General features: G+C 50.8%; 1 protein-coding gene and 1 pseudogene across 1 annotated transcript; one reads left to right on the forward strand and one right to left on the reverse strand.

Annotated features, from left to right (window-relative positions):
• Nucleotides 1–1,624: 1,624 nt before the first annotated feature.
• Nucleotides 1,625–3,324, reverse strand: SAPIO_CDS5995 (Uncharacterized protein; the record flags this gene model as incomplete). Its single annotated transcript, XM_016788203.1, has 3 exons — nucleotides 1,625–2,065; nucleotides 2,169–2,378; nucleotides 2,452–3,324. 3 exons carry the CDS (start codon nucleotides 3,322–3,324, stop codon nucleotides 1,625–1,627), a joined length of 1,524 nt encoding a protein of 507 aa, XP_016642519.1.
• Nucleotides 3,325–4,294: 970 nt separating this feature from the next.
• On the forward strand, nucleotides 4,295–5,455 carry SAPIO_CDS5996 (annotated as a pseudogene; the record flags this gene model as incomplete).
• Between the last annotated feature and the right edge of the window lie 10,237 nt (nucleotides 5,456–15,692).

Here is a 15,692-nt window from a genome sequence, read left to right on the forward strand (position 1 = left end):
TGCGATGTAGCACATGAGTATGGAGAAATTAAGGTTCTGTCCCTGACGGGGAGCAAGACGCCACTTGATGCATCAATTGATCTTGAAGCAACGCTGGGGAAGGAACACTGAGGAACGCTGACCAACGCTAAAGCCTCCGCCGTCAAGTGCCGTCACAAGTGGGTCAACGTGGAGCCCAAACCTCCTTCCGAGAGTGTTCGTTCTTCTTTCGGAGGGAATTCTCATTGTTATTTCTTCAAGACATGGATCCTGTTTTAGGTTTTAGTCGTTCTCGCCATGGCGCCTGTCAAAATGCAAGGTTCGACACTATTTTCGTGTTGATCGATACCCCAAGCTATCGCCCAACTCGTCAATGTTAGCGACCTCCTCGTCAGCCGTCAGTTCTGGGCATAGACTACTTCATCAGCACACAATATAAAGACTACTCGCATTCAACCCTTGCTTCCTACACGGCCTCAGCTCTTTAGAACGCCTTGTACTTCGAAAATAGCATAACAACACATCCATTTAAAAACTCTTTGGTCTCACAAAAAATTCCCCGACTCTGTTGGCCCACCACGGCTCGACCGTGTTCCAGACCACACATCTGAAACACACAGACCCTTCGCAGTACCACCTTCGACCAGGCAGACGGTCTTCTTTTCTCCTGTCTACGAGGGAAATGAAACGCTGAGGCATGGATGCTATCAAAAAACTAATATGAATTCTTCATGTCCTTTCCCTCTTCTTATAGACCGGAGGCTTAGCGTACACAATGGAGAAATGCCTCTGAACTGGGGAACTCTGTTGTCTCGGATCGACGCCAGCCCCATGATATTCCTGCCAGCAGTTGACAGCTGACAGATGACACCCTCCGCTCCCTCATCATCCCTTTGCTTCATGCGTCAATCAGCCTCCCTCACTCACTCGTCTCAGATCTACACAGCCTTGACGATACAGCAACCATCCCCTTAACCAGGTGGGTCGACGCACAGTTCATTCACCCTGCGACATCCCTGCGTCCCCTATTCATGCGAATTCTCCATCTGATGGTTTTAGTCCAGACTTCTAGCCAGTCGAAGCCGCTCTCTTCTTCAATTGCCAAGGAAGCCAAGTCTCTCATCTCCGCCTTCTCCATCGTAGTAGTATTTTTAGGAGACATCGATCCCTTTGCCAATGATAAATCTTAGAATTACTTCATCACCTTCCTCTGAGGCGGTTGATCCTATGTTTTTCTCTTGGCCTCATGAGTTGAAAACCCGCAGAACCGGGTGAACACCCGGTTACCGTTCCCGTGTCTCTGAGTTTCGCGTTCTCGCAGAGTGGGCTGATCTCCTCGTCGTTTCCCATTGCATCTGGTCGAGCCGGGGGATCCGTTAATCTCGGTTGATCCACTAGGCAGTCAGAAATCTTGGCCATGTGCGTTTCGGAAGGCTGTCAACGATAAGAGCATGAAACATGGCGTCCATCTCCCGCCTTCGATTACGTCCGTCCTAGGCTGTACGTAGAAAAATAGGGGCAAGGAAAAGAAAGAGACAACAAGAAAAGAAAAGAAAAACAAGCAGATCATGCAGTACCCGAACCGTCCCAAAGAAGCCCAATATCAAGACCAAAGAAAATAGTACAAGCACAAAATGTCATCTCATCATGCCGCCTCCTCCATGCCCTCGCGCAGAATCTCAATCTGCTTCTTAATCTCCACCCATAGGGCCAACCCCTCCAACTCCTGATGGTCAACTGTCGCAATCCCTACCCACCCATCGTCCAAGTCCTCGGTGATCGTGACGCCACTCATGCTCGCCGTGCTACGTGAGTCCTCTTCTTTGGTAGAAGAATTAACATTAGCCACGCCTGTTCCTTCCTTGTCTCCCCGAGCAATGGCCAGCAGAGCTGCCACAAAAGCCTCCTGCATGTAGGCAAAGCTAAAGTCCTCGGTAATGTCGGCAATGGCATCACAGAGAGCGTCGGGGAATTCGATTTCCTTGTTACCAGCGAGCTTGTGCTGCCAGAAGTGGCAATAGGCTACGCGCTGCTTAAAATCGGGATCGGGGAAGAAGTACTTGCGGTCAAAGCGCGAGGGTCGTTTCTAATACATGATTTTGTTAGTTGAAAAGAAAAAAAAAATAGAGGACTAACAAGGATAGAGTAGAGGTAATGATCCGTATCATGAAAAGGAATGAGACACTCACGGAGATACCCGGATCCAACCGGTCGAGGTGGTTTGTGCTGCCGACCATAAAGATACCATCGTTGCTCTTCAGGCCATCCACCTCATTCAGGAAGTAGCTTCGCACAGACGGCGTAATGAGCGTGTCGATGTCCTCGAAGACGAGGTAGCATGGTGCAAGTTGTCTAGCCTTCGCAAAGATGGATTGGATGCTGGATTCGGGGCCTCCCCACTGACAAAATAGAATCGTTAGCGAAACTTTTACCTCCTCGAGAGGGAGGTAATGGAACGGGAATAAAACTCACCGATGAGAGAGACCGGACATACAATGTGACGACGGGCTTCTTCAGCTCCCATAGCATCTTCATCGTAGCTTTGATAGAAATCGTCTTGCCATTCCCCGGCGGCCCATGATACAGCAGCCCTCTCTTCCATGGTACGCGGAGCTTCTGATACGACTCCCTCGACTCAAAGAAAGTCAAGTGATCTGAAATAATAGCATCCTTCATCTCCTTGTCCAAAATCACATTATCCCACGACGACTTCATCACACTCTCAAACAGCTCCTTACTCTTCTCCCAATTCCCCTGATCAAACACCCACACCTCCTCCTGCAACTCACTACTCCACCTCCCCGCCGCCGTAATCAACGCCTCCGCCCTCCCTTTCTCCCTCGCGAGCACATAAAAATTGCGAACGTCGGGGTACGACGTCATGCCGTCCCGCCCGTCGGCCAAATACACGATAAACTTGTCATCGCCCCATTCGTAGGCAAACTTGCCCCAGTCCACCCGCGTGATGAGGCGCCCTTCCTCGTCATCGAGTCGACGCTGCGAGGGGACGTAGATTTTCGACTTGAGTGATTCCGGGAATCGCGCTGCCTCGTTGTCGAGGAGCTCGGCGCGTGCGTGTCCCGCGGCGGCGAAGGCGAGTAGGTTGCATCCGAATTCGGGGCAGATTACGATGTGTAGGTCGGGATATTGGTAGTGCAGCGTCTCGAGGACGACGCAGGCCGTGTTGACGCGGCGGCCGCTTGCGTTGGAGAAGTAGCGCCGCGTGGTGACGTCGCTCTCCGTAGCTTCGACTGAAGCCGGTGCCTGTGACTGTGCGCTACCCGGGCGGTTACTAGGCACCGGGGGCGGCGCCTGAGTGGGGCGGAAAGGGTAAAACGGTGGCATGGCGAGTAATAGCAGGCTGGGCTAGTTATTAAAGAGAGATGTTTAGGGATGGAGATTGGGAAGGCATTCGTGCTAGACGATAAAAAAGGAATGAATGTCGATGTGGCTTGGGTGTATCAATGAGTGAGATTCGGCGGGGATGGGCATATAAAGTACGAAGCTTGAGGGAGCTCGGGTTCATGTCCCCTCCCCTCAACCAAGCCCAAGCTCAGTTGCACCTTCAGATGCAGCTGATTATTGGAAGGAATCCGACGAAAACGAAACAGGTGTCAGCACCGAGGGAACTTGGCATCCCGTATGGTCTCACTAGTTGACAGCTGACAATTAAACGACAGCTCACCCAAAAGGCACGAGTATTCCTTCGTCCATTTGCCATCACTCTCCCAACACCCCATTCATCGCCAGTATTAATGAAGATGAAGGCCTTGATCGTGAGAACCAGTTGTCATTAACATGTCGATACGACAGTTAAGTGAAGATGCTACAACTCAACACGAACCATAGACTCAGTCAAGCCGTGTATAAACCTCATGAAATGGACCGGGACTGGCTCAGTGTCGAAGTTGTTGAACTGCAATGTTTCTATTCGTGGATCTATCATGAGGAACCTAGGCTCGCCGTTCAAACCAGATCCAAACATGGGCCTTGAAACCTTCACACTCCACGGACCACAGCGGCTAAGCATAACTTTCCAGAATTAGAGTCGAATGTTTGGCACTATTTTCATTTTCTTCGTTTTAGAAAGGCGGCTAGCAAAGAGTGCATGTGCAAATCGGAGATAGGCCATCATCAACACATCTATATAAATCCACATGATGCCCGCTCCAGGACAGCAGCAGTCAACACGCTTCAAGCATCAAACAATCGCCGTTTGCAGTACCTAATATCGACTCTCTATCTTGTTTCTTTGACCGCCCCTCGCCTGAATCCCCAATAACCTTGACAAAAAAGATATCTCTGAAAAAAAAAGATGGAGGGCTATAAATGGACCAAAGAAGAGCTCGAATACCGCAAACGAGAGCAAGACTTCCGTGACCTTCGACCGAATTTCTATCCAGAAGGGAAAGTCATCCATCTGAACACCAAGGGTGGCCAGCTCAAGGTCCGAGCCGGGAAGACGATTTCAACGGGCAGACAGCTCACCGTGCTGCTCGTGCGCATCATCCATGCTCCGAAAGCACTGCGGCCCTTGTTTCCGGAAGGCGACATCGTCCTTAAACTTTTCGATCCCATGAATTCGCTCGAAAATAGGAGGATGACGAGAGACTGTACTATGCGCGAGTGTAATCTAGGCGCCGCCTGGGGTCCCGAGCCGCGGAAGGCCCTCACCGGGTACGCGCGCATGAAGGATGAGGCGGAATTGTTCGCCAACCGCAAGCGCATCGATCTAAAGTTTTACGAGACAGGCATTGTTCCCCAAAAAAAGGACTATCCAGGCCTTCGGTGGGACTCCATGAAGATTGACTTTTTTAAGCACCTGGGCAAGCTGGAGGCCAGGCATCACATTGCCATGCAGGACTTTTGGCGAGACGAGCGAGTGGCCTACAACAGACTGCCAGCCCACGACGGAACTGTTTTTCCAAAGATGTATGCCAAAGTGTCCATGAAGATCGAGCCCGCTGATGGCGGCGATATGGGGGTGGCACCGGCATATTTCTTCATTCCCGGTTGTCTGGTCGAGTACATTGATGGCCCTTCGCTTCAAGACGGACTGGAGGAAGGATTATGGAAGGATAAATGGCATAGGCTTCCACAGCTCCTTCGTAACTGGGCGGACACCCTCTGCGCCCATGATTCGGCAAACATAACCTTGCCCATGCAGGTTTGGTCACTATTGGAGGATATCAGGGTGGTAGACGATCCGGCATATCCAGAGGGACTTCGTTTTGTTCTAGTGAAACCGGCATTAGTAAAATTTCGAGATCCGAGGCAGAATGACGAGCAGTTTTTGGGACATACGCGAAGGACGTTCATGGAAAGGTTGGTCGATAATTGCATTGACGAGTTGCAACAAGCGCGAGGATTACCGGAGCTTGAAGACGGCGACCAGGGAGACTACGAACTATTCGACGTTGAGAGCGGTAGCCAAGAGCCTTTCGGAGAAGACAACAACGAAGCCGGAGGGCAATAGAGCTCCGCGCCCTTTGGAAGACGAGATAGTTAGGGCGGTGCTGAAGATTGAAGTATTGTTCGACTCGACAGGGGATATCCTGATCCTAGCACTGGGAATTGAGGCTTTTCATCTTTGGATCCCACCCCCAGCGGATAACTCCCTAGGAATGCTAGCAGCGAACGGGGTGTGAAGGAATTAGCCAACACAACTCGCTCAGCGCCGAGATTTCATGTCGTCATTGCCGTCGGAAGCTGTTGCAAGACTCGGGAGTGGAGCCAGCGAAAGACCACGGTCTACCGTCATCCGATGGCAACAAGGTGAAGTTGAAGTTGCAATCTTATGGCTCTCGAGCGGAATTTCCGACGCTCAGTCAATGATGCAAGGTCTGGTGCGCGAATCCCGCAGGCTGTCATCATACTCGTTAGCCTCACATCACTCTCAAGTCAGCCATCTGGTTGGGTTGGTCCTGTTACCTACCTCCTAGTCCTCGAAGCCCACATGTACCCCCAACACCTCACCCCGAGTTCACGTCTCTGCATCGGCTCTGGAGAGGATCCGAGGATCTTCTCCAGGTTCGTAGGCGACACCACGTACAGGTTGCAGAGTCCGATTTCATCACCTTTCAAAATTAGTACAATGCTTGCTTCAATGGGGGAATAACTAACCCTTTTGTTAAGCATATTTTAAAAAAGCATTAGCCTCCAACCCCAAAGACCACCATTGTCTAGCCTATGTATCAAGACTCTGATTGACTCGAAGAAAGGCGTTGAACGGTTAAAACTTGACGGAGCCGAACAACTGCCTCGGCAAGGAGTGAACATCGCCGTTCACTTCCCAGCCGCCTCGAGGAGGTCTAAAGTAACCCTCTTGACATAGTTTCTGACGTGCCACGCGGATGGTGGGTGAGGGACCTCTCCTGGCCTACACCAAGTGAGAGGCTCTCCGCACCATAGTTGATTGCCCGTGGACCTGCCGCTGTGGTACACCACAGCGACAAGGTACTTGCCATCAGAACCATGTAGAGTCTTGATGCAAAACCGACCTTCCGTCTCGCCTTTGCCGCACCCGTGGACGTCCGCCTAAGACGGGCCCCAGACAATTGTCAGGGGGTGCGGCCTAGGGACCTCGTCTGTGGGACGAGGTATCGGAAGGCCATTGACATAGGCTTTCAGCTTTTCCCAGTCATCTTTGCGATCGACCCGCCCGCGTTCGGGGATCGACCCGGCTAGCTCCGAGGACCTGGAGCTAGAGGACTGGGAATTGGCGGTGGTGGGGTTGCGAGGCTTTTTGCGCTGTTTGCATTGATGTCGCTTAGCCATGTTGATATCGCTTGAATTATATCGTGACGATAGTAATTAAGGATTAATAAATAGGAAATGGTCGGACGATGAAGAAAGGGGAGAAGATCTGTCTCTGAACTCTAGACGAAGACATATGAACTACAACTCAGTCCAGAAGAGTCTCAACCCTCCCTACTCTGATAACGTACTTCCCAGGAAAGAGCAAAGTGAGGTATTTCCCTCACGCCGACGTTATTGTATTAGAGTAGGAGGCACCATTGTCTTTGGTGAGATATCTTGCTTACGAAGGAAAGAGCTCTACATCAACAGTGCTTGTGTCTCCCAGATTTACCTTCTCGATATAATACTGCGAAACCGTGAAGAATATGAAGTTCCTATGGGTAGAGAAGCCACGAAGGGCGAGGAAGGGGGGCCTTAGGGAGAAATAGAAACAAAAATGAAGGCCTAAAAGCTTTGATGTAAAGCTATCGAGAAGTCTCAACACGCAACGAAGGGGACTAACTTCAAGTACTCAAACCTTTCCTTAAAACGTAAATGCTTAAGCCGATGAACATTTTTTCTCCAAGTACGTCGGTGATATGTTCCTTTACAATGAACGAAGTTGCTGAAGAACCCGAGGTTTTTGAAGGGCTTCTGAAGCGGGAAATGTCATCAATTCCATTAGGAAGATAGATTCTGCTTGCTGTGCCATCCGTTCTCGATGAGAAGATCACACGGGGTTTCATAAGACTAACTTATTTAAAGACATTCTCTAACACAGCATCTTGGGCAAGCTCTTCCATCGTCGGACAGCAGAATGGGGATCGCGGATGCTACTCCTCATCAGCCGCCAGGAGACGTCCAGGACAAGTTTAGTCAACAATCCCAAGCGGGGAGTTACCATCACCAAACGGGCTGCCCTTATGTCACTTCAGATATATAGTGGTCAAGATGTTCTAAGAGTTGTCAAGGAGGCCCCCGTATCACCACGAAGTAAAAGCTTCAAGTCTTACTAGTGAAGACAAGGACGAATTTACAAGCCACCACCGTCTGTTCTTGTCACAAGATGCCACGACCAGCTCCTTCGCGTCGCAAACCCTCAAGAGTCCTTTTCAGACATGTGGCCTGCGGGATAGACCTGGTGTTTCGGTGTAGACACTGAGGGAGTAAGGCAGCAAAAAAGGGAGGAATGGGAAATGATTCCACACGGACGCTTGCCTGGGAAGGACTCTTCTACCAACCGACCATAAAAGCAGATCTTGAGGCAGGTTCAGGCCAAACTCGTCTCTCTACAAGCTGTAAAGATGGAAATTGTTATGGGAAGTCCAGTTCTTACGACCACTACAACTCACCGCTCCAGGACTCATCATGGCAGTTCCCAACTCCACAACTGCACAGGACAGTCCTCAAGGGAAGGCGATTCCAACGTGGATATGTAGATAGAGAATGATCATAAACATTGCTTAGCATAGCCTCTAGCCATTATTACTTGTGACTGTTTTGACTAACTCCCATCAGAACAGACGGCCTAAACTCCTAGCCTCGACAATACTCCCATCACCTAGAGTCTCTATCGGAATTGAAATGAAGAGAGGCATGGAGATGGGAGCTATTCGAGGTGCACTAAAACCTACGAGTAAACGAGGTAACGACCGAGATCTGAGGAATGTCCACTCGTCAACAACCAGTACTTCTTCATTCTTATTGTCTTTTTGGCGACGTCCCTGGACCATTTGTAGGGATATGATTCCCAAAGAAATGCGAGAGGCACACAAGCACCACGCTCTTAACGTGCTCCAAATGGTATTCGATGGTTCCTGTCAGACTGCCTTGGCTAATTTCCAGAGAAATATTCGTTACACCCGCCCCCTCTGCATCGACAGGCAAGCAAATGAGCTCGAGATGAGCGGCACCCCACGCCAGGATTCCACAGCAAACAAAACGAACACTTCCGTACTCATCCGAGACCAGCACTGATCAAGTCCGGAGCCCAATCCAATAGGCGAAGAGCCTAGCCAAGAAAAAAAAAAAAAAAAAAAAAAAAAAAAAAAGGAAACTACCCTTGCGGATGCGTATACCCGTCTACTGGCCAGCAAGGGACGCAAGGGAGGGCCTTGGGGTGGTTCGAGAAAGGAAACCCCTCCTCAGGAATAGAATGACCGATCACGGGAGGAACCTGTCGTTATACTTCCAGGAAAAGGGTAATTCTAGAGTCTTTCGGAAGCACAAGACATCGAGGGAGGGGGAAATGATACCCGAAAGATATGAGACAGCATCAGGCATCACAGGAAGAAATCCCGATCCTCAAGCGGTGTGTAAATGAGAGTGTGCTATGAGACTGAGGTGGAACAGATAGGTGGAGATAACGGAGTTCAGGGCCTTTGAGAGGGGTCGAGAATAAGCCTTCGGTGAGAAGTGAGAGACGTGACGGAGATCTTGGCCGCTGTGTTATGCTCGCTCTTTTCAGCTATCAAAATGCCATAGCTCTCAGTGGGCAAACGATGAGAACACGAACGACTGACCCAGAGGCGTCATAGCCTCGCCGGCCGACGCTATATCAACACACGAGAACCCATCGCACCTTTGCACCTCCCCGCGCCCATGTGGCAAGAGAACACTCCTTCGTACGATTCCTCGCTGGTTAGCCCAGACTACAGTGGCAGGCAGGAATGATAGGATTTCGGAGGAAACTCTCCGAGCAGGAGGAGGGTGAGCCCGATTTCGTCCCCAACTCTCCTGCCGATTGAGGAAACTCGGCTGTCAGAGAGGCTCGGCGCGTACATGTAGAGACAAGAGGTAACACTCGCATCTTAGGCGAGGAAAATTCGCAATCACCGCAGTGTAAATCATCATAAAGAGGACTTCGCATGATTCGAGAAACGAGACCAGGACGAGGAGTTCGTTCCAGTCTTGGTCGGCCCCGCAATCCAGCGCGTTCGGAGGGCAAAACCTCGATCATCGCGCGATTCTGGCGATGTTCAGCCCCCCTGGGCTATCTCGTACATGCTCCACTCCAGCTAGTTCTAATTTCTTAGCTCCAGTGCCCCCTTGCCCCCTATTGTCCACCCCCTGCGGTCATCGGCGTTTACGAAGCAGTCTTACGGCTGGCGGCATGAGCCTGAGTTCCGAGCCCCGGGCGTGCTCTGCTCGGAGCCTGTTTTCTAAAGCGCTCAGAGGAGCAAGCCCGAGGGGATGAAGTTATGCCTCCATATTCCGAATATCCGTGACCGTGCCTCACACCGACTAAGGCCTTCATTTCCTGCTATCGGAATTCAAGAGGGTGTAAGGCTGTGTGTACTTGAGAACTCTTCGTCCAAACCTAGAAGGTCAATAAATTGACGGAAAACGCGGCAGGAAGTAATACATCCGCTCCGCCCCTAGCCGTGGTCGGGATGGGCTGTAGAGAAGGGGAGAAAGGTCGGGGAGGATAGGACAGGTGGTGAGAGATAAGATGGTGACATGGAGGGAATTGGAGACTCTTGGCCTTGCCCCGAGATCCGTTTCGTCTCTCTCTTTCTCTCTCCATCTCTCCATTAAATGATACCATTGTCGCAGTGTATGAAGTCTGTAGTATTGCGAGTATTGGGCAGTTTGTCCAGAACACCATCTTGACCCTCACCGGTCCCCGGGGGCCCGAGTACATATGCCGCGTCGCTGTTCCCAGGCCGCGGCTTGTGCCTTCTACCCTGATGGGAGAGGACGTGTAATACCAAAGACGTTACAGCTATTAATACCCCTCGACTTGTAGTGGTGTGCGGAGCCTTGCTACTGCCTACACGCTATTGGGTCCTGGTGCTCTCCGAGATATGCGTGCAAGTGTTTCCGTATCACAGCAGGCAAGATAACGAGCACCTCCTCTGCGGAACTGCACGTCTAAATTAACGGTTTTCTTGGCCTGGCCAGATTGATGTATGTAGTGTACAGTAACATTGAGGTCTGCCTCTGTACTTGATGTGTAGATGTATTGATGTGAATTGGAGAGCACCAGCACCGGTTACGGCGCGCCCCGGTGCCAGAACCGGATCAGCCTTCGGCCTTTTAATGTTCTCTTAACACGAGGGCACGAAGTAGGATCGCGAACGGCAATGCAATCCAGAACTGGCTCCGCAGCCCTGCTTCATTTTCTGCGCCAAAGACACATCCGAACCTTGAGCCGTTTTTGGAGACCAACTGCGCCATACGAAGCAGTTCATCCATCAAGGCTGGCCTGGGCAAGCCAGACCAGGCCATAAACGTGCCGTAGTGTAATACTACACTGCAATGCTGCAATGGGGGGTGATTCCCGTTTCCCCCCTCTCTTACCGCAACACTAACACTGCAACCCAATATCCCCGTCTTACGAAGGTTTCATATCTCACATCATGAAGTTTTTTGCATGATCTCCAGCTCCCCAATCGAGTTACTTCGTGGTTCTCTGAGCCTCTTGTATAAATTTAAACTCCCCCACTGAGGCCCCCCACTGCTCTATTTTCCCCAAAATTCATTCTCCAAAAAGTTGAAGATGAAATTATGAGCGTCGCAAGCTCCCGTTCGGTACTAGTTAAAATATCTCTGTCCCGAGAAAATAATTGCCCAGCCTCGGAGAGCTCCAAGTTGATTGCGTGTGCATATCGATCAATGGCGGTGAGACTAAATGCATAATTCCCTCCATCAAGCTCACCGCTAGCCGACGAGACCATCCGCGCCCTCCGATCCAAGGATCGCCACTTCCCAGTTCTTGTCTGTCCAGTGGCGGCTCATCAGGGAGGACTGGCTTTACTTGTCAGATCAAAGGAATCGCCTCTTTTCTTGTCCTCCTCATTATTCCTCGAAATAGTTGAGCCATCTTCAAGAAGCGTGCCTGGTGAAAAAAAGAATAGACCAACAGCCACCACAACCCTACCCAAGCCCACCACATCACCACACCATCATTTCCAAGATCTCTCGCCATCTCAAGAAGGTTCCTGTAACCCTCGAGAGATCGTTGGAAGTTTTGGCCCACCAAGCGCCCACCCAAAAATCCTTTCGCTTCTTGATTTCCGCCCGAGACTTGAGCCGCCAGGCTTTCCGCCCCCTTCCCCACCACCCCCAATGTTTAGTGTAGAGATGATCCCACTGCTCCGGCCAAACCCTAGAGCTTTGTAGAGTTTTCTGTCCACTATCGTCGCGCCCTGGCCACGGTTCATCACCCATGCTCAATCTATACTACTTCGTACACTACACTATATTACTTCGTAGTCGATAGCCAAGGAGACTAAAACTGAAGTTAGTCCAAGCCCGTCAGAGATCAGCGCATCCCAGCTCGCACTTCGCGAAGCTCCGAAATGGAGGTGGGGCTTAACCTACCACAATACTGGAGGGGCAATAGAGAGGGAGGGGGATGAAAGAAAGAAACCCCTGATTGACGCATCCATCTCAACACGGAAAGCCAAAAGGCACAAAATTCTGGAAATAGCAAAATTGACGAGGACGAATAAAGACCTAAATTTACAAGTAGACCTGTGTGGTACTCATTTTGTATATACAAAGTAAGCATTGAGCTGCTGGTGGTGTGGGATGTTGGTAGGGCACAATTGCAACTTCTTGATTTAACCAGGCAGGCTGCGTGAAGGTGCTGAATTATTTACAACCCGAAACGAAACGATGTGGACAAACGAGTCGAGCAACAGCGACTTTGGCAGATTTCACATGTCAGGCAAAAGAGTTGAGAAACTGCAGGTGCAGGGGGGGCGCGAGGTCGGTCGCTGCTGCTGCTGTAAATTCCTAGCTCCTACTCCTGCTCCTGTAGCACGCACCATGTCCGTCCCACGCGTCCACGGTACTTCGTAAGGCAGTGGAAGGAAGGTACGGTACGACAGTACGACGAGGTGTCAAAACGTCTTGGTCGAAGAACAATTTCAAAGCAGCTCATCCTCTCCCAATCGCACGAGCTTGTCCCAGCACACCAAAACGTACGAAGTACGTCCACAAACATTGACGTACATGCAAATGCAGCCAATAATGGCTAGTGGCGGCAGCAACTCGAACATGAAGCCATTTGTCTTCCAGAAATGCAACTGCAGCTGCACTTCTTCCTTGCCCACTCACACACCCTCTTTGCTCACCGACCACTCGAGGCATGAGCTTGAGGTATGAGGTACACCTTTGTTACCAAGACCTCCCGGATCCTGTGGCTGGAACTGGAACTTCACTATCCGCGTCTGCATCTGTCCTCCACTCTCAATCTGGGTGTGTGCAACCCATCTGCTGGTAATACGAGCAATCGCCTAGCAATATCCACAGCGACAGAATCAAGTCTTAGATCTTCGCTTTCCTTATCCAGCCTTGTACGTCCCTTCTCCGCTCCTATGCGGAGCTGCTACGCTATAGCACGCCAGCTTTATTAGTGTCGCGCAAATCATCAACCATGTCAATGTCAATGTGATGGAGACTGTGCACTGCTAGATTACGACTTTATCTGTCGGTGTACCACTACTTGACTGTCAACTGTTGTCAGTGCTCAGCGCCCAGCTCCAGGGAGCAACACACTCCCCTCTCGTCTGGTCGCGCAGATTACCTGCAGGCAGAAGTCGAGAGGTCGAGGCTCCATTGACGCACACGCCCCCTCCTCTCTACCAGTTTCCCTCCCTTCTTCAGCCTCCTCTCGGAAACCTAGGCGAGAGACCATGGTTCGAGATCGAGGAGCAGCACGACGAAAGTGGGCACGACCAAGAACCCAGGATTCCCTCCTGCCCAGCCCGGAAACGGAGATGTGCGAGAATCTCGAGAGAAGCTCCCCAGAGATTAAGAGGGGGGAGCTTGGGTATCAATCCAACGCCACCCAGCCAACCAGGATGGCACTAGGATGCCACATTTCCAAGCAACGGGAGGGAGGGTTGAACGGACAACGCGCGACTTGGACAGGAGCACTTACGTTCACAACGCTCTTCGGATATAAAAAGCAAGCGTACCTGTGTACACAATCCTACAATAATACACACTGGCTTACACAGGCACCCCCGTTACACCCCGCCTGTCTCCTCCTTTGGATGAGACACCAATACTACGACTTCTTATGCTAACTACTGCATGCTACGAGACGCGACTTCGCGGAGATGCAGTGGTCTCCGTTCTGGTCCTTTGGCTAATATCCCCCTTTTCATGGATGCTAAATAAGTCTATCCCACTACCACTAGCGTGCTCTAGGTCCCGCTCAACCTCCAGCCCATCGAGAGAACTCCAGAGAGTGCTGGGAAGGCAGAAGTCGTGCTACATGGATGTCCATCTTCCCATGCCACTACATTTCGTGCTTATCTCCCCCGCTTCCATCCTGCGCAAGTCATCCTCTCCCACTCCACATCTCGTAAGGTCCGGAGACAAAACGGCAAGCGAGCTCCGAGGGCACTCGGACATGGACAAGAACACGGACGGGTAAGAGACAGGACCCCTGCTCCCTGTCTGTTGTGTACCCCAGACTCCAGGCTTGCTTCCCCAATATTCCCCGGACGCCGTAAGCAACGCCTACTAATACGCAGCCTGTATTACTGGATACTGTGCTAGACTAAAGTTTAAAATTCAAAGCAAAAAACGAGCAGATAAAATATAACTAATTATCTGTACTGTGAAAGACTGAGGGGCTCTGTGGATACTGGGAAGACGTGTTGAAAGGGAAACACCGGCGGTGCTTTCGATCATGAACTATCGGCGGACCTAACCCCGAGCCCTCCAATGGTCACTCATTTATTGCCCATGCTGGTGCTTAAGCTGCTCGGTTGGAAGCTTCTACTGTATCATCGCATTGAACTTCAATGTTACGGAGGCGAATCTTTCGATGCGGGTGCACCTCTTTGGTTCCTCCTGCCTCGAACTATTTCATCCTCCTTAATGACATATCGCAATACTCCGTATACGGTAATGGTGGGTCTGCCGGCGTATCGAGTCCTCCGGGTTGAGGCTGTTTCGTAAGATCATATTAGGCCTTAACCCTCTGGTGAAAGTACTATCTAGAAATCCGTAACCCCCTCTTCTCACACACTCCTTCTCATAGTATCATACCCCCTTCAAGTGTACATGCTACACGTGTCGAAGAATGGCGCATGGGCAGAGGAGCTATTGCGAAAAGTATACGACCATGGACCACTTGACCCCATGCTACTCCTCATTGAGACGAAATAAACAAAGTATATCCCAGCTTACCGACATCGTCTCGATAACGCCCATCACACATACACTTCAAAAAGACAAAACCCGGGACGCTAAACATGATCGGGCAACCGACGGCGTCGCTGTGGCATCAGTGATCCCCACAATCAAACGACTGTCCCATTTTAAGGAATCCGTTGAAAATGGGAAAAAAAAGAGAAAAAAAGTCCCTCCGCCAACCTCCAGCCTCATCATCCGTGCTATCACTAGCGTCATCGCGGACTAGTGGAGACAACCCAAACCTAACCGCCGCCCAAGCTCGTTAGATCCATCCCAACACGGCCGAGAAGGCATAGTCTATTCCCCGGCCCTCTCTTAGCGGCCTCTTATCTCCTTTTGCATGTTTCTAAACGAAGAGGCTGATTCTCGCGGTGGTTCTAAACATAAATCCCCCCTAAAATCTCGTTGCCACACCTCATTTGATGGCGCTTGACATGACACAGCCCTGGAAAGAGAAAAACTCCACTCTGGCTGTACTGCTCCCCACGGGGGTTAGCAGAATGAGGATAACGCCTTCGCACTGACGAAGAGACTACCAGAAAGAGTCTGCTACCAAGACTCCAATAGAGAGAGTGTGTGCCGTAGAACCGGCTTCTTCGGCCTCGAAGCAATAATAGAGAAAGTCCATCGCCACCTGGCTAGTTTATCAAGTCAAGTCTTCCGTACGATCACGGACCACAAACAGATATCAATCAAACCCTCCCTCCACCCTAATTTTAGACTCCCCTTACCAGGCGGCCGATGTAGAAAGCGGAAATGATCGTCCCCGGGAGTCTACTTCGTGGTGAAGACTATCTCGGCGACCTCTCGTGCAC

The sequence above is a fragment of the Scedosporium apiospermum genome (assembly GCF_000732125.1).
Source record: "Scedosporium apiospermum strain IHEM 14462 chromosome Unknown SEQ_SAPIO_0099, whole genome shotgun sequence".
NCBI classification, from domain to species: Eukaryota; Fungi; Ascomycota; class Sordariomycetes; order Microascales; family Microascaceae; genus Scedosporium; species Scedosporium apiospermum.